This window comes from Eumetopias jubatus, unplaced genomic scaffold (genome assembly GCF_037043125.1).
Source record: "Eumetopias jubatus isolate StellerSeaLion01/CBP00866 unplaced genomic scaffold, mEumJub1_p1.0 scaffold_17, whole genome shotgun sequence".
NCBI lineage: Eukaryota > Metazoa > Chordata > Mammalia > Carnivora > Otariidae > Eumetopias > Eumetopias jubatus.
Genome location: NW_028274823.1, coordinates 55,316,510 through 55,339,052, shown reverse-complemented (window position 1 = coordinate 55,339,052; position 22,543 = coordinate 55,316,510). Strand labels below are relative to the sequence as shown.

The 22,543-nt window shown below is 37.4% G+C and overlaps 1 protein-coding gene across 1 annotated transcript in view; it reads left to right on the top strand.

Annotated features, from left to right (window-relative positions):
• MCU (mitochondrial calcium uniporter) overlaps window positions 1-17,257 on the top strand; it is a 198,577-nt gene extending 181,320 nt beyond the window's left edge. The window contains exons 5-8 of the mRNA XM_028109659.2: window positions 7,286-7,446; window positions 8,915-9,118; window positions 14,500-14,616; window positions 15,944-17,257. Coding sequence (XP_027965460.1) covers window positions 7,286-7,446; window positions 8,915-9,118; window positions 14,500-14,616; window positions 15,944-16,021 — 560 coding nt within the window. The 3' untranslated portion in view covers window positions 16,022-17,257. The remainder of the gene's footprint in view (window positions 1-7,285; window positions 7,447-8,914; window positions 9,119-14,499; window positions 14,617-15,943) is intronic.
• Window positions 17,258-22,543: the final 5,286 nt, after the last annotated feature.

The window sequence follows — 22,543 nt, the reverse complement described above, 5'->3', positions numbered from 1 at the left end:
GTTTGCAAGGGTCAAAAGTCTCTAATTCATAGAATAATTGTAAATTGAAATGTGAAATTTGGTAAGCTCAATAGCACTGGTGTAGAATTTTAAATATCTGTTTTTAAAAGATTTATTTATTTATGAGAGAGAGAGAGAGCAAGTGCATGAGTCAGGGGAAGGACAGAGGGAGAGAATTTCAAACAGACTCCCTGCTGAGCATAGAGCCCTACACAGGCTCTATCTCAAGACCCATGAGATCATGACCTTAGTTGAAACCAAGAGTCTGTCACTCAACCAACTGAGCCACCCAGTCGCCCCTAAAGTATCTTTCCAGTATTTAAAATATTTTCATACATCACAGCTCTCTTACCTCTGTTATTAGACAATGAGAGATTATGCCGTTAGATACCATTTCTCACAGAAGCTCGAATAATACTGTTCTAAGTCCATAAACACTTTTTCCCAAACTCTTAAAACATAGTAAAAATGAAAAACACAGGAAACAAGTGTTGGTGATGATGTAGAGAAAAAGGAGACTGGTACAGCCAGTTAAAAATAGTTAAGATAGTTAAATAGTTAAAAATAGAAGTACTCTATGATCCAGTAATTGCACTGCTGGGTATTTACCCCCAAAATACAAAAACACTAATTCAGAGGGATACATGTACCCCTGTGTTTATGGCAGTATTATTTACAATAGCCATATTATGGAAGCAGCCCCAGTGTCTACCGATAGATGAATGGGTAAAGAAGATATGGTGTCTATATGTATACAATGGAATATTATTCAACCATTAAAGAGGATGAAGTCTTGCTTTTGCAATGACATGGATGGAGCTAGAGAGTATAATTCTAAGTGAAATAAGTCAGAGACTAAGACGGATATCATGATTTCACTCATGTGGAATTTAAGAAAAAACAAATGAACAAAGGAAAAAGACAAATCAAGAAACAGACTCTTAACTAAAGAGAACAAACTGACAGCTACCAGAGGTAACGGGATGTGGGGGGGATCGGTGAAACAGGTCATGATGAACACCAGGTGTTGTATGGAAGTGTTGAACCACTATATTGTACACCTGAAACTAATATAATACTGTATGTTAACTATATTGGAGTTAAAAATTTTTAAAAAGATCTTAAAAAAAAATAGTAAAGAAAAAAGCATCTGCCTTCAACTCGAGCCGAAGGCAGACGCTTAACTGACTGAGCCACCCAGGCGTCCCTTTCATTTCCCTGTTGATGGAAGCACTTTAGAGCTAAAAATGCTGTATGTTGTGTACCAGTAAACCTGAACTTTATACACTTCCATCAGGCACCGAGGATAAAGGGCTTATTGATAGAGGATCTAATAAAGGCTTATTTAACGTTTATGTGGGATTGACAGTCCATAAGTATTATGGATACTTAAGTGTTGACAACCCTTGTACCTAAGCCCAAAATTGAAAGGGGAGAGGCAGGAAAAAAACCAAGGGGCAGGTCATAGCACTAAGGCTAGAGCTGTAAGCATCATTGCATTCTTTTGATTACCATAGCTGTGTATGGCTGGATTGCCCTCTGCCCCCTGCAGGATGAGAAGAGTAACTGTTTTAGCAATTAGATTATTTTAAACCTAACCTAAATCTAGATTGGAGGGAGGAATATGGAACGGGAGTACAAAAGGTCTTTTATCTCAGTCCATGTTGAAGTAGTAATTAACTACCTACCTTCCACTTAGTATTGGGGAGGAAGAGAATATAATCTAAGTCACTGGTTGTTCAGAGTTGTTGTGCTAAGGAGAATCATTTTGATTGGCACCACTAAGCCCTTTTCCCCATTTATCCATCCAGAGGATATTGGAGAGACCTTGCTTCTCTCTTAATGATGTAAATGACTTGAAAGAAACGGTTGAACAGGCAAACCAAATACAAACAGTAACAAATACTTTATCAGAGACTCAACCAAAGTCCTTCTCAAACCATTCTAGTAGCTGAAAAGACTTTTAATCCCCATTATGTTAACATATCTCCTTGCCTTTCTGTACCTTAATTTCCTGGTACAGATGACATGTGCAGAAACATTAATAAATATCTAATTGCATTTTTAGTGAAGCATACACAGATCATCCAGAAGTGTTGCTGTTAAGCCATTAGCAGATTTATCTTCTCTCATAATTTCATCTCCAAATGTGTGGGCAAATTTTTCCAGATCGATGGTTTGAGGTTGATGTTTTCCTCCACCATGACAGTACCTTGGAGCCATATTCTTCCTGACAAGAAAATCTAACAAAATAAAGCCAATTCTCTTGAATTTACTGGGGCTTTAGTAATTGGACATCTGTGAGATTGATCTTTGAATTATCATTTCATGGTTTTTTCATTGCTGTTGGAAGGTGTGTGATTGCACATTAAATTTTTTTTTGTTGTTTAGAATAGATAGTACATTCACAAGGTTTAACTCCCAAAGCCAAAGAATGTATGGGAAAAAGTTTTCTTTTCCTTGTTCCACATCTACCCTTTGCTCCTTCTGTACCAGCAAGCACTGTTCTTAGTTTCTTATGTTTCCTGACAAATATTATTGATGCATTTGTAAGTAAATATGAATGCATAACTTTTGCCCTTTGTATGCAACTAATAGCATATATATACACATACATACATAGTATTTATATCAGTCAGGGCTCACCTGAGGAAGCAGAACCACATAAGTATTGTGGAATAAAAGATTTATTATAGGACTGAGACCTTGTACAATTGTAGATGAAGCTGAAGCAGTAAGAGTGGATTCTGAGGAAGATGGTGGTAGAGTAGGAGGACCCTAGGCTCACCTCCTCCCATGAACACAACTAGATAACTATCAGATCATCCTAAATACCCCAGAAATCAGCCTAAAGACTGACAGAACAAACTCCACAACTCAAGAGACAGAAGAGTGGGGCGCCTGGGTGGCTCAGTCATTTAAGTGTCTGACTTTGGCTCAGGTCATAATCCCAGGGACCTTGGATCAAACCCCACGATGGGCTCCCTGCTGAGTAGGAGAGTCTTCTTCTCCCTGCCCCTACCCCTGCTTATACTCACCCTCTCTCTCTTTCTCACTCTCTCTTTCAAATAAATAAAATCTTTAAAAAAAAATGGGAGAGAAGAGGCTACATTGAAGAGGGAGCAGGAGACGTAACTGGCTTTTGTAACACACAGAAGCAGGCAGAGACTAAGACAAAATGAGAAGACAGAGGAATTTATACCAAATGAAAGAACAAGGTAATGCTGCAGCTGGAGGTCTAAGCAAAACATATAAGTAACACACCTGATGGAGTATTTAAAGCAGTGATCATAAGGATACTCACTGGGCTTGAGAAAAGAATGGAAGACATCTTTGAGAACCTTACTACCGAGATAAAAGAGTTAAAAAGGAATCAGACCAGGGGCACCTGTGTGGCTCAGTAGGTTAAGCATCTGCCTTCGGCCCAGGTCATGATCCCAGGATCCTGGGATCGAGCCCTGCATCGGGCTCCCTGCTCAGCGGGGAGTCTGCTTCTACTTCTCCCTCTACCCCCCGCATGCTCTTTCTCCCCCTCACACTCTCTCTCTCTCAAATAAATAAATAAATCTTTAAAAAGGAATCAGACATGAAGAGTGCAATATACCAGATTAGAAACACGCTTGATGCAATGAACAGCAGGCTGGAAGAAGCAGAGGAACAAATTAATTACCTAGAAGACAGTAATGAAAGCAATGAAGCTGAACAAAAGAGAATAGATTTAGGGAACTCAATAACTCCATCAAACATAATAATACATAAGTATTATAGAAGCCCCTGGAAGAAGGAGAGAAAGGGGGGACAGAAAATGTATTTGAAGAAATAATAGCTGAAAATTTCCCTAGTCTGGGGAAGGAAACAGATATCCAGATCCAGGAGGCACCATAAAACTCCCATCAAAATCAACAAAAGCAGATCCACACCAAGACATATTGTAATTAAATTTGCAAAACTTAATGATAAAAAATTCTTAAAATGGCAAAAGAAGTCAGTAACTTACAAGGGAAAACCCATAAGGCTACCAGGAGATTTTTCAACAGAAACTTCGCAAGCCAGAAGGGATAGGCATGATATATTCCAAGTGCTGAATTGGAAAAATCTTCAGCCAACCATACTCTATCCAGCAAGGCTATCATTCAGAATAGAAGGAGAGGTAAAGAGTTTCCAGACAAACAAGTTAAATGAATTCATGACCACCAAACCAGCCCTACAAGAAATACTAACGGGGATTCATTGAGTGGAACTGGGAGACCAAAAGTGACAGAATAAAAGGCAGAAAACACAAAAGCAGTAAAAAAGTATTTTCATAAAAAAGTCCAGCAACTCACCAAAAAAAAAGGATATAAAATGTAATAACATATACTTAAAACATCAGGAGGGGAGGAGAAAAGAATGGGTTCAAAGTTAAACGACCACCAACTTAATATTAATAGACTGCTGTATGCAGAAAAGGTTATATACAAACCTAATAGTAACCATATATCAAAAACCACTAATAAACATGCAAAGAATAAAGAGAAAGAAATCCAAATATATCACTAAAGAAAATCAGCAACACACAAAAGAGAGAAAGGATCTAGAAACTTATTGATGGACCTTTATGTAGTTTTCATCTTTTGCTATAGTATATACTGTAATGTTGAATAATCCTGAATATGGGTCACTTAGGAAGTCTATGAGTATTTATGTAAGAAAAATACCTGGAAGTGGAAGACTGTGTCAAAGGGTATGTGGATCAAAAATTTAAATTTTGAAGAAGAAAAATATTAAAAGTACTGAAAGACAATCTAAAGAGAAATATTTTTATAACCTTGGATTGAGAAAGATCTTTCTAACTATAACATAAAACCCAGAAGCCATAAAAGAAAAGATTGATATAAAAAATAAATGTTCTACACAGCAGAACCTGTAATACAAATACTAATTTTTTAAACTAACAAGTTTTCAATGAACAATATTCTAATAGAGACTTACTTTTTTTGTAAAACAAATTCCAAGCCTGATTTCCAATTTTATAGATTTTCAGGTTATGATTATCTGTACATGCTTGGTCATTAACATGTCCATGCTTCATTAGGAAAAAGAAGAGAAGAGATTCTGTTTAGTTTTGCTTACTTGCTTCCTTTCCTCTTTTCTTCCTCCTGTACCTCCCTCCTTCCTTCCTTCCCTTCCTTCCTTGGACTTCTAAGCAAATACAGTAATTACAGTTTTGAAAGTTAAAGTGGGGGCACCTGGGTGGCTCAAGTCAGTTAAGCATCTGACTCTTGGTTTCAGCTCAGGTTGTGATCTTGGGGTTGTGGGATCAAGCTCCCCACTGTGCTCCATGCTCAGTGTGGAGTCTGCTTGAGATTTTCTCTCTCTCTCTGTCCCTCCCCCTCAAATAAATAAATCTTTAAAAAAAAAAGTTAAAATGGAAAAAGGAAACATACAATAGGAAAGCCATTGGATTACCAGATAATCTTTGTCCATTACTAGTCCATTACTAGCTACTAGCTATGCAACTTTGTGAATATTACTACGAGACATCCTTAAAGAGAGCAACCACCTCATATTTAATTTTTTTTCCCTCTGTAGTGACTAGATCAGTACCTAATACAAGAACATTTGTTAATCTTATCTCTAGGATTCAAGTTCCTCACTTATAAATTTTGGCTGCCAAGTTTACTCATGCTGATATTGTGAGGATAACATGATATGAATAATATATGTGTAGAGAGTTTGTTAGCCATAGATAATTGATAAGGAATTGTCTTTTTGAAAGGGGATTAAGCTTTCAGGAGAAATACTGTTATTGATCTAGTAGCAACATTTATGACTCAGTTCCTGTCATGGGGTCAGGAGACATGGACTCTACCACTTCACTGTGACATTCTGGGTAAGCTACACCTTCTAGAGTGCAGCTTCCTCTTCTGGTAATTTTGGAAAGTGTAAAGCCATATGCAAACGTGAGCTACGCCTTCAGTGCAAAGAAGGCCCTGTTGACATAGATGACTTTTAGAACTCAAAGTGTTCTTATTTTGTCTCTTCCCGTTAACTCAGCACACATTTGCTGAAGTGTACAAGATACTATGCTAGGTGCTGTATCCCATTTTACTATATCAGCTCTTCTCTAATGCAATTGGCTGCCCTTACTTGAATTTTTCATTGATTGAATTTCTGTGATAACTGTACTAAAGGACATCCTTGAAAAAAGTTTAAACACATGGCTAATTCTGACTATGGCTTATTTTGATTTAGATGAGTGACCTTATGCTGTACGTAACAAAATGTCACATTTAAGGCTAATAAGATTTTAAAACAAAAATTTTCTTTTTTGTGTTTTTTGTTTTTATTCTTTGACAGCTGAGATCAGCTGATGTTTTTTTTTTAAGATTTTATTTATTCATTTGAGAGAGAGAGATAGAGCATGAGCAGGGAGGAGAAGGAGATTCAGGCTCCGGCTCCCCACTGAGCAGGGAGCCCGACATGGGGCTCGATCCCAGGACCCTGGGATCATGACCTGAGCTGAAGGCAGACACTTAACTGACTGAGCCACCCAGGTGCCCCATAGCTGATTTTTTACTAGATTTTCAAAACGTAATTTTTAGATTTCTGGAAACACATGCTACTCACAGAAGAAGATATTGAATCAAAGAATTTAATCTTTTACCCTTTCAATCATTCTCTTAATGCCCTCTCAAACATGATATTGAGGCCCAAACAGCTATAGTCTGTGTCTTTTCCCAACAGGGATAAATAAAAGTTGGTATGCTAAGGGGAAGGTATATGGGAGCTTAAGAGTTTTAGGATACTTGTATTTTTATTTATACCTTTGTATTTGCAAATTTGAAATACTGTGTATTTTTTTCTGTGTTAAACAGGAAAACAATCACCAATTAAAATGGCAGGACCACAGATAAATTATAGATAAGCATTTTGATAAGCATGATAATCGGATTGATTCTAAACCTCTCTACTAGTTTTTAACCTATTGCCTAAAATTTTTTGTTTTTATCTAATGAAGATTATTGTTATTTGGAACCTTATTTGTATCATTTTGCCTTCCAAGAATGTAACAGTAGATGTTGGCTTCAAAATTTTCAAGTTGCCTAAATATGAATTGACTTTCTAGGATTTGTAGATACCTCTTTTTTGAAAAGGAACTATCATTTTCCTTCAGTTGAACACTGATGGTGGGGTCCCTGCAGCAAATGAATTTGTCTTGTTTTTATTGTTGTCTAATAGCCCTGGAAATAGTAATGCTCTGTCTGAGGCAAACATTTAAAAAAATGTAACCCCTTTTTTTCAGACCTCTTAAGCCACGAAAATGCAGCAACCCTGAATGATGTAAAGACACTCGTCCAGCAGCTGTACACCACGCTGTGCATCGAGCAGCACCAGTTAAACAAGGAAAGGGAGCTTATTGAAAGATTAGAGGATCTCAAAGAGCAACTGGCTCCCCTGGAAAAGGTGCCGATTCAAATTTCAGACTTTCCTCTTCAACAGTAATTTTCTAGAGCATATCTGTTTGCTTCCCTCCCCTCCATCTTTTTTGGTAATTGAGTTGTGTCAGTCAAACTAGTCCTTTAGTTTTGGGGTCTGAACCATAAAAAAAGTCCAATTAAAGCTAAGAAAAAACTTAAAAAGGAATAGTTTTGAGTCTTCATAATGGGCATAGAACTTTGAGCTCTAAATGTCTGCCCTTACAGATTTACCACCTTTGCAACAAACATTGAAATAATTACTGATTGACAAAAGTTATGTGTGTAGTGGATAATGATTTTGGCCAAGTTAAGAATCAATATTATATGGAATATTATGCAGCTGTTAAAAATGATTATATAGACCTAATATGCAATAGAAGAATATTATTTTATGCAAAGGTAAATTATAAAATAGTGTGCATATGTGTATATTATGATCTAATTTTTAAATGTGTTGTGCATGTAGCTATGCATATTTATATATATGTATATGTAAACCACAGGAAAAATGTCCGAAGAAATATATTCCAAAATGCTAATGGAGTGGTAGGATGATGATTGAATTTCTTCTTTACATTTTTCCAGATGTTTTAAAGTAAACGTGTCATTCTTATTTTTTAATGATAAGCAAATATTTTCATTGTAAGAAGTTAGACTATCAGAGGTTAAGAAGGGGAACAAATACTCTTCATATTGTGCTTTTTCTCATTTCCTTAAAAATAATGAACTTGTATCTCAAGGTTGTTCTCATTAAATTTAAGACCATTAGAAATGTGATAAACTTGAACTGTTGTGAAGGAGAATGAGATTTAAATTTAGTATTTTCAAGAGGTAAAAAAGCATTTTTTTAATGTACCAGCTATAACAAAATAATTATCATCTTTTATTGAATACTTACTATGTGCTGGGAATTGTGCAAGTATTTTACCTGTATTCCATTATTTAGGCCTCAGAACAACTCTGTAGTGACACTGATGATGATACACGGATCAGGGCCTGAACACAGCTGTTCTGAATCCAGAGTCCATGCTCTGACTCACTGTACTTTCTGCCCTCTATCAGACCCCTTGAGTAAACAATGATGATAGATTACATCTTATATACTACAGTTAAGAGAACACTGGCATGTTTTCATATCCCTCCCTCAGAAAAGATAATTGTGTAGTTGGATGAAGAGTTGTTGACACTAACTTACTCCTGTAGTTTCACCATATTTTCATCTACTTCTAGGGTGAAACATAAAACACAAGTGTCCTAAGAAAAGTGTTACTCCTATGAAATATTCAGTGAAAACTACAGATACTATTTAGGAAGATAAGCTATGTTTACTAGAATGGAGACTAACATGTCTTGATTATGAGCCCTATTTCTTCCATGAACGTAAAACAGTTTAAATTTAAAACTGGTTCTGTGTCAAAATGCCGTATTGTTGATTGATTATGTGTACCCTGTAGGTACGAATTGAGATTAGCAGAAAAGCTGAGAAGAGGACCACTTTGGTGCTATGGGGTGGACTTGCCTACATGGCCACACAGTTTGGCATTTTGGCCCGGCTTACCTGGTGGGAATATTCCTGGGACATCATGGAGCCAGTCACTTATTTTATCACTTACGGAAGCGCCATGGCAATGTATGCATATTTTGTAATGACACGCCAGGTAAGAATTCTCTTCTAGAAACTTTTAATGAGATGCTAATGAAGTTTTGGTTGTCAAAGTAGTTCTGTTTTCTCTTGTATTCTTTCTAAGGCCAGTTCCCTTTAAGTACCAATTTATCCTACACACACACACACACACACACACACACACACACATGCACACGTGCACATGCATGCTAATTGTGTATTAAGCCCTATTATAGGTGTTAAAGGTAGTGAGGTATATATCATGGCTCCTGACCTCATGAACTCACAGACTATAAAGTGAGCCATATAAACCATTAAATTCAGGAAAAAAAAAATTTTTACATTAAGTTACAGAATAAGAGGGCAAAGGGAGAAGAATGATGTGCTTCAGGATAGCTTGTTCAGGCCAGTTGCCTTGGCTTTTTATGTGCTATGTAATTAATTTAACAGTTGGATAGGGTAGTCTCAAGCTTTTTGTTTTTACTGAATTCTTGGAATGGAAAGTTGGTGATAACTAATCAGATAGTTAAACTCAACTCTGGGCTATTTCTAAGTACGTTAAGAGTATAGGTAGGCTTCTTTGTTATTGTTTTTGCTTCATGGAAGAGAGATGAAAATTAGATATCTAATCACTTTATATGCCTGGCCTATTCTCTAGCAGCCAAGACTAATTTATTAAATATCAGTATCTGGAACTAATTTTTGTTGCCAGTATTATTCTTAAAGTAGCTTGAAAATCCCTGTGTCACTTTAAAAAGTATGAAGGATTTATTATCACTTATTATCTGTATGATATCAACACGGATCCAACTTCCCTTGATAAAAAACATTTGCAGTAAGTGAGACATGAGAACCTTTTTCTATTTTCTTAGGTATCAAAAGAAAGCTGAGAATTGCTTCTCTTATATTTTTATATGGCTGCGATTGACATAGGCATTTTGTTTCTGTTGTTGTTAGACCACTGGTCACAGGCCTATTTATGTGTGAGAAAATGAAAGCCCAAGAATGGTATTTAACCTTTCTGGGCCTCCCAAACTTGTCTAGGAGAGAAGAGAGACAATAAACTGTTCATGTCCTGCCATTGTTTGCCCAGAGTATAGAGCACCTAGTCCCATGTCTGGCTCATGCTCAATACTCTTGAGTGAACAGAAACAAACAACCAGATGAGTCATGTCTAATCACAGCTCTGGACATGGCTTTGCTGTCTGTCTGTCTTTGTTTCTTTCCTTCTCTCTCTCCTCTCGTCCCTGTTCCTGTCCCTTGTATACACACCCCTTTAATAGGTTCTTTTTATCTATTGATTGAAGTCCAAACTCCTTAGCCTGATATTCATAACTGGTTGCTCTCTGTCTTCTCCACAGGTCTGTCAGTTCCCTACAGTATACTTACTATGTGTTCTAAACAAATCAAATTGTATTCTTTATTCCCCCAAATGCCCTGAGTTTTCTACCACTTCATTCCTAACTTCCCATCATTCTATCAACTGGGAGAGTTCTCCCTGTTTATCTCTACCTGTTATATTTCAAGGTTTCTTAAATGCTTATCTTTCACGAACCTTTGGCCAGTTCCCTACAGCCAACTTTGAACTCTCCTTCTGAATTCCTGCAGCACATTGTGCCTCTGATTTCACTCATCTTATGCTATCTTGTATTATAATTAGTCACATATAATGTCTTCACCCCTCTACTAGACTGTAATGTATTAGGAGATGAGACATTCAGGTTTGTTTTTTTTTTTTCAATTTTTATTTCCTGTTAGCTACTATTAATCCATTATTGTCATCATCAGTAATTCAGTATCCACTTCTGCTTCTTATAGGACATACTAGGCATCAGACCAATCCTTCCACTAGGAAAAGTTAGAATAGTTAGATAAAACATTAAATACATTTGCCTATAAACACTAGAGAACTTATAGCAAAAATTACCATGCAAGGACCTGAAGAAGAGGAATTCCAGGAAGGTGAACCTGGTGTCAGGTATGCTTATTCCTCTGGGGATTTATGCTGACTAAGCAGGGTAAGATGGAAAGACTAAGAAGCTGAGCCATACTTGATGATCTAGGACCAAAACCATAGAAATTGTGTTGGTTTGGAACCTCTAATGGCTACCATTGTAGAATAAGGATGAACCTGTTGTAGGTTCTCTCCGAACTATGGCCCAACTTCATTCATCTCAATTCCATAAATTAGACTAAGGTATTCCTAAAATAGTGGTAATCCCACACTGCTAGTGCTCATAGATGCCAGGCAGAAGCAAACATAAATTATCCCTGGAGGAGAAGGCAAGAAAAAAATGTAAAGATTGGAATGAAAGAAAACTGATGTTATTCAAAGATTTTTGTACATAAAAAAATACAAAAACATGTATATATATTTGGTTAGAATCCATAAGTGAGTTTCGTAGGGTTACTGGATACAAGGTCAATATACATAAATCAATTACCAACAACAAAAAATTATAAATGAGACTTTAAAAGGTGCAACTTAAAATGACTTTTAAATATATCTAGAAGTAAGTTGTGCAAAAGATGTGCAGGACCTCTGCAGAAAAACATAAAATGTTTTTTATGTTTTAAGTGTGTTCATGGACTAGAAAAATAAATACTAAAACATGTCAGTTGTATACAAATTGACCTGTTTGATTCAGTGCAATCCCAGTCAAAATTCCAACAATTTGGGGGATGGGAGGGGGGAGAGATTTGAATAAGCTGCTTCTAGAATTTCAATGAAAATGTAAAAGATTAAGAAAAGCCAATAAACCCTTGAAGAAAAACTAGGTAAGAGGATTTGCTGTACAGGATATGGAAGACTATAGCTTTATTTATGATACTACAATAATTGAGACAATGGCACAAAGACAGATAGTCTAATAGAATAGATGAGAGAATGTAGAAACAGACCTGGTATAAATGAACTTTTGATTTTAAAAAGATAGCACTGCAAATAAAGGAGAGTCTTTTTCTACAAATGGTGCTAGGACAGTTGAATATCCATATAAAAAAAATGAAACGACCCCATCCTTACACATCCTTAATTAACAAAAATTAATTCCAGATGGATTATAGATCTAAATATGAAAGGTTACACAATAAAGCTTCTGGAAGAGGGTCACCTGGCTTGCTCAGTCAGTAGAGCATACAACTCTTGATCTCAGGGTTGTAAGTTCAAGCCCCATCTTGGGTGTGGAGATAACTTAAAAATAAAATATTTTTAAAAAATAAAATAGGGACACCTGGGTGGCTGAGTCGGTTAAGCGTCTGCCTTCAGCTCAGGTCATGATCCCAGGGTCCCAGGATTGAGTCCCACATCGGGTTCCCTGCTCTGCGGGAAGCCTGCTTCTCCCTCTCTCTCTGCTGCTCCCCCTGCTTGTGCTCTCTCTCTCGTTCTCTCTGATAAATAAATAAAGTATTTATTTAAAAAATAATAAGTAAAATAAAGCTTCTGGAAGATAATATAGGAAAATATGTCAGTTACTGTAGAATAGGGAATGATTTCTTACCCAGATTGAAAAGTGCTAACCATGAAGAGTAAGAATGATAAATTTGAGTATACTAAAATTAAGAACTTCTGGGGACGCCTGGGTGGCTCAGTCAGTTAAGTGTCTGCCTTTGGCTCTGTCATGATCTCTGGGTCCTGGGATTGAGCCTGCAGCATTGAGCTTTCTGCTCAGCAGGGAGTCTGCTTTTCTCTTTCTGTCCCTCTGCCCCTTCCCACTGCTCATTCTCTCTCTCAAATAAATAAATAAAATCTTTTAATAAAATTAAGAATTTCTCTTTATTAAAGAACACCATTAAAAGGGCATGCAGGCTGGGAGGAGATATTTGTAGTACATATACCCAACAAAGGATCCATAACCAGAATATATTAACAAAGCCTGTAAATCAGTAAGAAAAAAAACCAGACAACCCAATAGAAAAAGATGGCAGGAGATTTGAATAAGCACATCTAAAAAAGGAAATTCAGATGGCTAATAATATATGAAACGAAAAGGCCTCAGCCTCATGAGTGATCAGGAAAATGCTATAGATCTCCAAGAGAAATGAAAACATGTTCACACAAAACTTGTACAGGAATATTCATAGCAGCATTATTTATAATAGCCATAAATGTGGAAACAGCCCAAATGTCTATCAGTTTATTAATGGATAAATAAAATGTAGCATATCCATTCAGTGGAATATTACTTGGCAACAAAAAGAAATGAAGTACCAATACATGCTACAAATGGATGAACCTTGAAAGAAGGCAGCCACAAAAGGCTACTTGCTATATGATTCCATTTATATGAAATGTCCAGAATAGGCAAATCCCTAGAGTCATAAAGTAGATTAATAGTTGCCTGGAATTGGAGATGTTGAGGGATATGGGAAGTGACTGTTAGAGTACAGGATTTCTTTTGGGGATGATGAAAATGGTCTGAAATTGATTGTAGTGATGGTTGTGCAACTTCATGAATACCCTAAAAACCATTGAACATTATACTTTAAATAGGTGAATTGTATGGTATGTGATTTATATCTCAGTACAGCTGTTTTTGAAAAATGAGGTAGTACTTCTGCACACACACCAGAATGGCTAACATTTTTTTTTTAAACTGGCAATACCAAGTATTGGCAAGGATATGGAAAAATGGCAACTCTCATATCCTGCTGATGGGAGTAAATTGGTACCACCATTTTGGAAACCTGTTTCATATCACTTCCTAATTTGAACACAGGCATACCTTATGATCTAGGATCTCCATTCACAGGTATATATCCAACAGAAGAGATAAGCCCAAAAATGTTCTTGGCAGCATTATTTATAATAGCAAAGCCTGGAAACAGCCCAAAGTCTATCAATAGTAAAATGGATAAATTTTGATGTAGTCATACAGTAGAATATAACATAGCAATGGAAATGAATGGACTACAAAAGCATGACTATCACAAACATATTGAGCGGAAGTAGCCATACACGATACTTACTGTCTGACTCCATTTTTATAAAATTAAAAAAACAGGTAAAATTAAGCTAAAATTAGAGTTCAAGGGGATTCACGCTTAAGTAAGAAAGCTGTAAAGAAAGTAAGAAAATAATGACCATAAAAAGCAAGATAGTGATGAGTTTTGGGAGTAAGGAAAGGTTACTAATAGAGAAGAGGCAGGAGGATGCCTTCCAGGTTGTTGGCAACGTTAGATTTTCTTTATCTGGTGATGATTAACTTATTCATTGTACTGTACATTTTTGTTTTGTGTACTCTTACATGTGTGTTTCACAAAAAAAAAATGTTTAAGAAATATTTAATGCAGCACATTTATCACTATGTATCTTTATATGTGTGTACGTGTATTGAACCTAATCAGCAGTTAGTGCTCATTTTGTAAAGATAGTCTTCTAGGGACTAATAATTTAATTTCTCCTTTAATTTGTAGGAATATGTTTATCCAGAAGCCAGAGACAGACAATACTTATTATTTTTCCATAAAGGAGCCAAAAAGTCTCGTTTTGACCTAGAGAAATATAATCAACTCAAGGATGCAATTGCTCAGGTAAGTTTTCCAAAAATAAAAATAAATTCCAGCCCCATTTTGTATGGTATTGGTATAATAATAATAATAATATATTACTATTACTAATAATGTATTACTATTATCCATAACTATAGTGCTTCAGTGGGTAAACTCTGAAAGAATGATCACACCCTCTTCTTCCTGCATTAATTATTCCTCAGATAATAAGAATGTCTATTTTAGCATGGACACCTCTCTGGAAAGTTGTAGAACGCAAGCAGGGGAAAAGATGATGGGTCCTGTCTATCCTGTTAACAGTAGCATATTGAAATTTGTAGAGTTATTTTTACTTTTTTCTTTTTGTTTCTTTAAAGTTGTCTATTTTTACTTTTCTCTCTTTTTAAAATCTTTTTACAACAATTTCCAAAGATTTCCCACCTAAAATGTGTGGTACCAATGGGGCAAAAATAAAATCCAGGTAAGAGAGACCACTGCAAATGTTTGCCAGGAACAAGTCAGAGTTTATTGAACTAGAAGATGCTGTTTTTAAAAAGATTGATATATTTTATTTTTCAGAATAGTTACCTCTTTCAAATTTCTGTGTGTGCCTCCTTCTGATATCTTTGATTTTGCTGAATAAATCTTTATTCCTCTTCTCTGTAGACTTATATGACTTTAGAGATTTTTTAAAAATCTCTAGAAGCTCTTCTATCCTCTTTAATGTTTGGTTGCTCTTCTCTGTCCCTTATTGGTGATGGGGTTGTACTTTGAATAGGCTTAGTCTGTCTTCCTGCCTTGGCCTAAGGTGACTCGTGTCTTCTTGTTGCTCTGTGTGGTGGTTCTCAACTGGAGGGAATGCATCAAATCATCCCTGGCTCTGTTAAAAATACAGATGCTTCAGCTCCACCCTAAGCCTAATAATCCAGCTCCACAGGGGTGAGGTCCCAGTCCATGTTGAGTTTTGAAAGTGCTGCAGTTGACAGCACATCCCTGTTTTTAATATCACTAAGCGAAAAACTTAAACAACTACTGGAGGAATAACTAAAGGTTTAAGAACCGCCATCAGGGTGCATCACATGCTCCCCACATTCTTGAGCCTCTGAGTCCTGCCTTGTTGACAGCACAGCCTTTTCTGGAGCCTCTGTTGACAGCTGAAGCTGCCAGGACAGACTTCCATTCTGGTCTCCCTTTGTTGTCCTGTGCCTTTAAAGCCCTTTGCTTCTGAGGCACTCTTATTTTGAGAGTAATTGAGATGATTTCTGTGATTCATAGTGATGCAGAAAAGACAATTTCCTTTTCTCAGGAGACAGTAATATCATTGAAAGCTTCACTAGCCAATTTTTCTCACCTTTTGTTTCTATTTTAGGCAGAAATGGACCTTAAGAGACTGAGAGACCCATTACAAGTACATCTGCCCCTTCGACAAATTGGTGAAAAAGATTGATCTGCAAAGAGCCTCTGAATCCTGGCAGAAAGAACACCTGTTTATAACTCTTGCCTTTTTAATTAAAGCATTGCAGGTGGAAGCTGGGAGCCAAGTCAGGGTAGAGGGTTTTTACCTTTAAAAAACAAAAACAAAAAGGATCTTAGGGAAGAAGGGAATATTAAAATCTAAGGATCAGGCTTTGTGGAATATAAGCTCAAAGGGCTTAGTGAATATTGTCTTAATCAAGCATCTTAGTTTCTGGATGAAAATGATGCATTATGTAGTTGAGAGATTCATAAAGAGACAAGGATGCTGGGGGTGTTCCTTTCTTGCATCTTCTTGCAGGGTCAGCAAAACAGTAACACACCAGCACCCCACTCAGCTCTAATTTTTTTTTAATTTAATTTTTCTTATTTTTGACATAGGAGTAAATAAATCTACCGGAAAAGCAAATCCTCAAGATATGTGGGTGGCAAACAGAGTCTGAGCCCATGCCATTAGCATTTATTTTAAATTGGACCCAGTCTCTGCAAAGTGACCAGGAATCTCTCCTCTTTATGCCCCTTTTCTGACTACCCACCCCTGTTGGTTACACTAATTTTATCCATATGAGAGTTGGAACCAACTTACGACTGTTTGGTAATTGACACTTTGGATTATCCCGTAATACCTTCTTCAATGTCTGTATATTCCAGTGCTCTGGATCAGTATCTAGGAATCATTGGCAACGCTGCATGAGGTTGTTTTGTTTTGTTTTGTTTTTTACTAATTAATCTTTAAGAGGAGGCAGAATTTCCCTCCTTTATTTAACTATCCTGTTGATATTCCCCTCTCCCTCCATAACTCAAATCAGAGGGGGAGGGGGGTGTTCAGCTGTATTACCAAATCAGGAAGATGTAAGGTTTACAAATTGGCTAAAAATCATGGCTCTCTAGCCATTTCAAACCAGAATAATTTCATTGCTGTTAATCTGCTTGTGTGACAGCATTCCAGCCCACCCAGATGGCGCTGCCTTGTCTGGAGACTTTGTTTATCTTGAAGGACACACACTTCCACACTGTTTGTGAGCCCCACCACCTCCACCACTTCAGTAGTCATAAATCAAGTGTGTGGATCTCAAAGGGTGCAATTTATCTTTATACAGGAATACATTTCTATGGCTTCCTTCAACCTACCCTCTTCACCCTATTTTTTCTTATCTTAAATTGAGAGAAGGAAGAATTAATCTTATACTCTATCAAAATATTTTCTACCATATTTCCAGATGACATCTGCACTTGAGGAGTCAAAGGAATCCGTGTCTAATATCCTGTTTTTAACTACTGTGGGGGCAGGATGGAAAGGATGATGAGGCTTGCCACACAGCCGATTGGCTTTTTCTTTCACATGATTCACCCCTCCTCCTTGTGGCAAGGAGGTTATTTCTCATTTTCTTCCTCTTTGGGGATCATTGTGTATGAAAAGAAACACTTGCGATGACAAACCCAGACTCCAGGTGCCTTGCAGAGGTTGAAGGCCAGTCAGGACCGCCGCTGCTCTGCTCCTGCCACCACCCCTTCCACTGGCATGACGGAACGAAAGGATGCATGTCTCCCCTTCCTTCCAGGCCCCCCAGTTGTTCAACCCCTTCCCTCATTTATTTTTCTTAAGTTATGTGAATTATTTTTAAATCATCTGTCCTGTTTGTGTGCAGGGTTTTGAAGAAGAAACAGCACAGTGCAATGAGCAAATTCTTTCAGGGTGTGTGGGAGGCAAGGGAGGGAAATGTGGAGGAAAGTCCTTTAAACAAATAGCAAAATATTGAACATGTGTAAAATCCTGTATCATTTATGAAATATGTATAAAAAGCAATGTACCTTCTGGAACAATAAATACTTATTCAGTTTTTGAACTACAGCATCTGATTCTTTAAAGCAAAACCAAAAACAACAACAACCACACAACAAAACTTATTTTCCTGTGATTCTAGTGGAAAACTGTTTACTTCTAAAATTCTTATAAAAATACCATTTTGAAATTAAATTTGGTTCCTAGAGCCTGTATTTTTAAAACAGGCATTTTTTTTAAAAAAGATTTTATTTATTTATTTGGCAGAGAGAGCACAAGCAGGGGGAGCAGCAGCCCATTGCTCCCTGCTCAGCGGGGAGCCTGCTTCTCCCTCTGCCTGCCGCCCTCCCTGCTTGTGCTCCCTCTCTCTGCCAAATAAATAAATAATTAAATAAATTTTTAAAAATAGGCATTTCATTAATGCTTCCTGAATCTAAGATAGTCAATATTTTCCTAATTTTCCAGAGCCACCAGAGGTTAAGTGACTTCTACAGCCAGAATAAAGCCAATGGCAGTACTGAGACTAATATCCTTATAACTTGATTAACAGGAAAATTTCCATTTTATCAGACCACCAGATTGCCCAGTGTGGTCTCCTGGACTGCAGAACACCGTTCAAGAATGAACAAAATTCAGTATTCATTTTTTTAAGAGTTTGTATCAAATTTGATCAAATCAAATAATGATCACCAAACAGAATATCACATGCTACCTACTCCATTGAAGGCATATCAAAAAACATATGTTAAATGCCTGTATTTAGTGCAGTGTGAGATGTACTGAGAGCCTCCTGGCAGCTATAGCAACCCAATACAGACATCCCTGAGACAGAAGTAAAGTCTAAGAAGATAAGATTGAAAATGTTAAGCTACTTTTTGATTTCAACAAATAACATCTACATATTCAACAACATTGTTAGGCTTTAGTGAATTTTCAGTGGAGATAATGGAGAATTAAACCCATTTATGAGTGTAGATAATGCGGTTTTGCTAAGGGATAATAGACCTTTAGAGCTGACAAAAGTAAAAGGGTTCTCTCGTGGTATGACTGCTGGAGCGGCAACCTGGTATCTCTTGGTTAAAAATGCAAGTTCTCTGATCCCTACTGAATCAGAAACTAGGCATGGGGCCAAGAATCTGTATTTAATAAGTCTCTCTGGTGATTTTGATGGGAACCGTTGGTCTAGTCAAACCAGAGGACATCTATGTCACAACTCATCAGTGAATCCTATGACCAGACAACCAGAGTGACAGAGGATTGGTGAGTATGGTGAATATGGTAAATGGAAAGAATAGAGCTCATGTCACATGTACTATTCTATCTTGCTTACCAGCAGGAGGGTAATGAGCACATAGTAGATGCTCACAAAAACAAAAACGGGTGCCTGGGTGACTCAGTTAAGCATCTGCCTTCGGCTCAGGTCATGATCCCAGGGCCCCGGGATTGAGCCCTGCGTGACTGTTCAGCAGGGAGTCTGTTTCTCCCTCTCCTTCTGCCCCTCCCCCCTGCTCCTGTGCGCTCTCTCTCTCTGAAAAATAAATAAAATATCTTAAAAATAGATAAAAATAAGTTTAAAAAATAGGTGGAATTTTTAAAATCAATCTAGAAAGATTTCACAGGAAAGTGGAATTTCTTAGATTTTGGAACTCAGTTTCACTGTTAAGAGTTATGTTTCATTTTTCTGGGATGCCTGGGTGGCTCAGTCGGTTAAGTGTCTGCCTTCAGCTCAGGTCATGATCCCAGGGTCCTGGAATCGAGCCCCACATCCGGCTCCTTGCTCAGCAGGGAGCCTGCTTCTCCCTCTGCCCCTCCCCCTGCTTGTGTGCACTCTCGCTCGCGCTCTCTCTCTCTGTGTGATAAATCTAAAAAAAAAAAAAGTTACGATTCATTTTTTTTTTAAAGATTTGTTTATTATTTGAGAGAGAGCAGGGGAGGGGAAGAGGGAAAGAGAGTGAATCTCAAGCAGACTCCCTGCTGAGAACGAAGCCAGAGGCGGGGCTCCATCCCATGACCTGAGCCGAAATCAAGAGTCGGTCACTCAACTGTCTGAGCCACCCAGGCACCCCAGTTGTGATTCATTTTTATTATTGCCAATGATCTTTTGTTTGTTGCTCTCCGAAGTAAGTACAAACTCCAGGTCTTCCAGAATGTACTACATAGTTACTTCCTTGGGGATAAATATACAGGTTAATTTTAATGAATTCTGAATATAAAATTGGCCCACTTTATAAATTTTCCTTTGCATATGTTTTATAAATGCATCATCCACTGAGCAATCCCTCATTCTTGAAACAGTCCTCAGCTCCTGTGACTCTACTCTTAGGTTTCCTTCTTTAACTCTCTATTTCTTGGTCTCATTTGCAGTATCTTCTTCCCCTGCCCACATCTTTGATGCTGGGCTTCTCCAGGGTTCCATCTCAGACCCAGTTTTCCATGGATGATCTCACCCACTCCCCTCCCCAATTTATATGCCAGTAGTTCTCAAATTGTTACGGAAGCTCAGATCTTTCCTCAACAGCAGACTGGTTTACCTATCTCCTAACTGTGATCAATTCCCCCCGCCCCCTTGCATTAAATTCCTTCAGTGTCACCAGAGTATTTTTGTTTTTAATTTCTAGTAGCACATACTTTAGAAAAATAAGAAAATATGAACAAGAATTAATATTATATGGGAAAAGGAACGCTAAAAGACACACAAGAAGCAGTCAGACAAATCTAGAATGTGAGACATTCTATAGGACAAATGATTGGCTTTCTTCAACAAATGGTGTGGGGGTTGGGGAAGAGGGGGGACCATTCTAGATTAAAAGAATTTAAGAGACACAACCATACGCAATGTATGGCTCTTATTTGAATCCTGACTCAAACTAGCAATGCAAAGAAATCTTTGAAACAATTGGGGACATTTAAATGTGAAATGGGTATTAGATGGTACTGTTTTCATAGTAGTAATAATGACATAGTTATATGAAAAAGGCCTTATGTTAGAAATGCATCTTGGTGTATAAATAATATTGACAAAATATTAGTAATTGCAGCTGTGTTTCTTGTTCTTTCTACTTTTGTATACATTTGAAATTTTTCATCATAAAAAATTAAAATGAGAGGGCAGGACAACTAAAAAGGAAAAAATAGGAATAAGAAAAAAAAAAAGTCCTACCATCCTGGGAATGCTTGTTTACAGAACCAAAGGGCTATCTGCTAAAAGTCCTTGACTCTGGCAATCAATCCTGGCAGCAGTCTGGGTTTATCTCATGCACACGTCCTCTGTTCCTCTGCAATACATATGAAGTACTGAGATGGTTTCTCAGGGACAGGAAATTGCAGGGTTTTGTTTTTTCTGTTAAGAGCACTAACTCTTAACTGCAATGAGACAGTTCCTCGGTCCCAGAATCATCCATTGCTGCCATCAGATTACAACTTAAGCTAAAAATGGCCAGGTTGCCTGTGTTCTGCTAGCATTAGTGATAAAGTGGCCAACTATGAATTCAGATCACCAGATACCCCCTTGCTAGAGCTTTCTACTCTAGAGCATGGTAAACTCTCTGCTGTGGGAACCACTTTTACCTTCATCCCTGTCAAAAACCAGAGACAGCATTGCACTTGGCCCCTAGTAAGCACTCATGTTTAATTGAACTGAAACCCTTAGAGGAAAGGAGCCACAAGAATTTGAATGCCACTTAGCATAGGAAAAAATTGTGATAAGAGATTAGGAAGACAAGTTTACGAACTACTTCCTAAAACAATAAATATTCCTTCCCCAGCCACTAGGAATTTGATTAGAACAAGAAACATAGATGAGAGAAAGGATAAGAATGATAGAAGCCCAAAGCATCAGGTCAAGGTAAGATTAGGAGGGAGAAATTTTGGTTTCATTCAGATCCTTCTTTAATAAAGTATTTAAAAAAAAAAAAAACCTTTTGGGGTGCCTGACTGGCTCAGTTGGTAGAGCATGCGACTCTTGATCTCAGGGTCGTGAGTTCAAGCCCCATGTTGGGTGTGTCCTACTTTTAAAAAAATGGTGGGGAGGGAAACAAAAACTTTTTCCCCTACCCTTCTTTTTGTCCTTCCCCTTCTCATTATCTTCAGTAACAGTGCTTGCCAATTCTTAGGTGTCCACACACTATAGAATGTCAAGGAGTTGCCATTCTGTTGTCTGGGGACACGTAATATACAGATCCTTTCATTTTGCCTCTTTTGTCTAAAAATGAAATTCTAGTAAACATCCGTTTTTAGTGTTGTTAATTTAATGAGTTATTCCTAATTTGAAGTCCCCGCCTCTGTCTTAGTGTGACAATTAGTAAAATAAGTAACACTAAACCATTTTAAATTTAGGGAAGAAAGGCACTATGATAACATGAGGTATTGCTGCTTGAATTGGTAAAAACTCAACTAAACCTGGTTTCTTTAGGAAGTTTTGAGACCAAAGACCATAATGGAACACAGGAGCTTGCTTCAAGACAATATCGTCCCCATGCCACACCTTTCCTTACTACTTTTTGGTGTGCTATTGTAAACTCCTTCACCATCTGACCAAGACATTGCCTAATGACCAGCTGCAACAATCTGGCTTTTTCCCATTCTCATTCCGTAAGCAATGGTAGGGCTGCAACTTCATGAAATTAATTCCTAGAAGTCACAAAACAAGATTTTGACAGGAGGGGATGTCCCTCGTTTAGAGTTCCCTTCTGGATAAGATACTGGAGGCCTCGT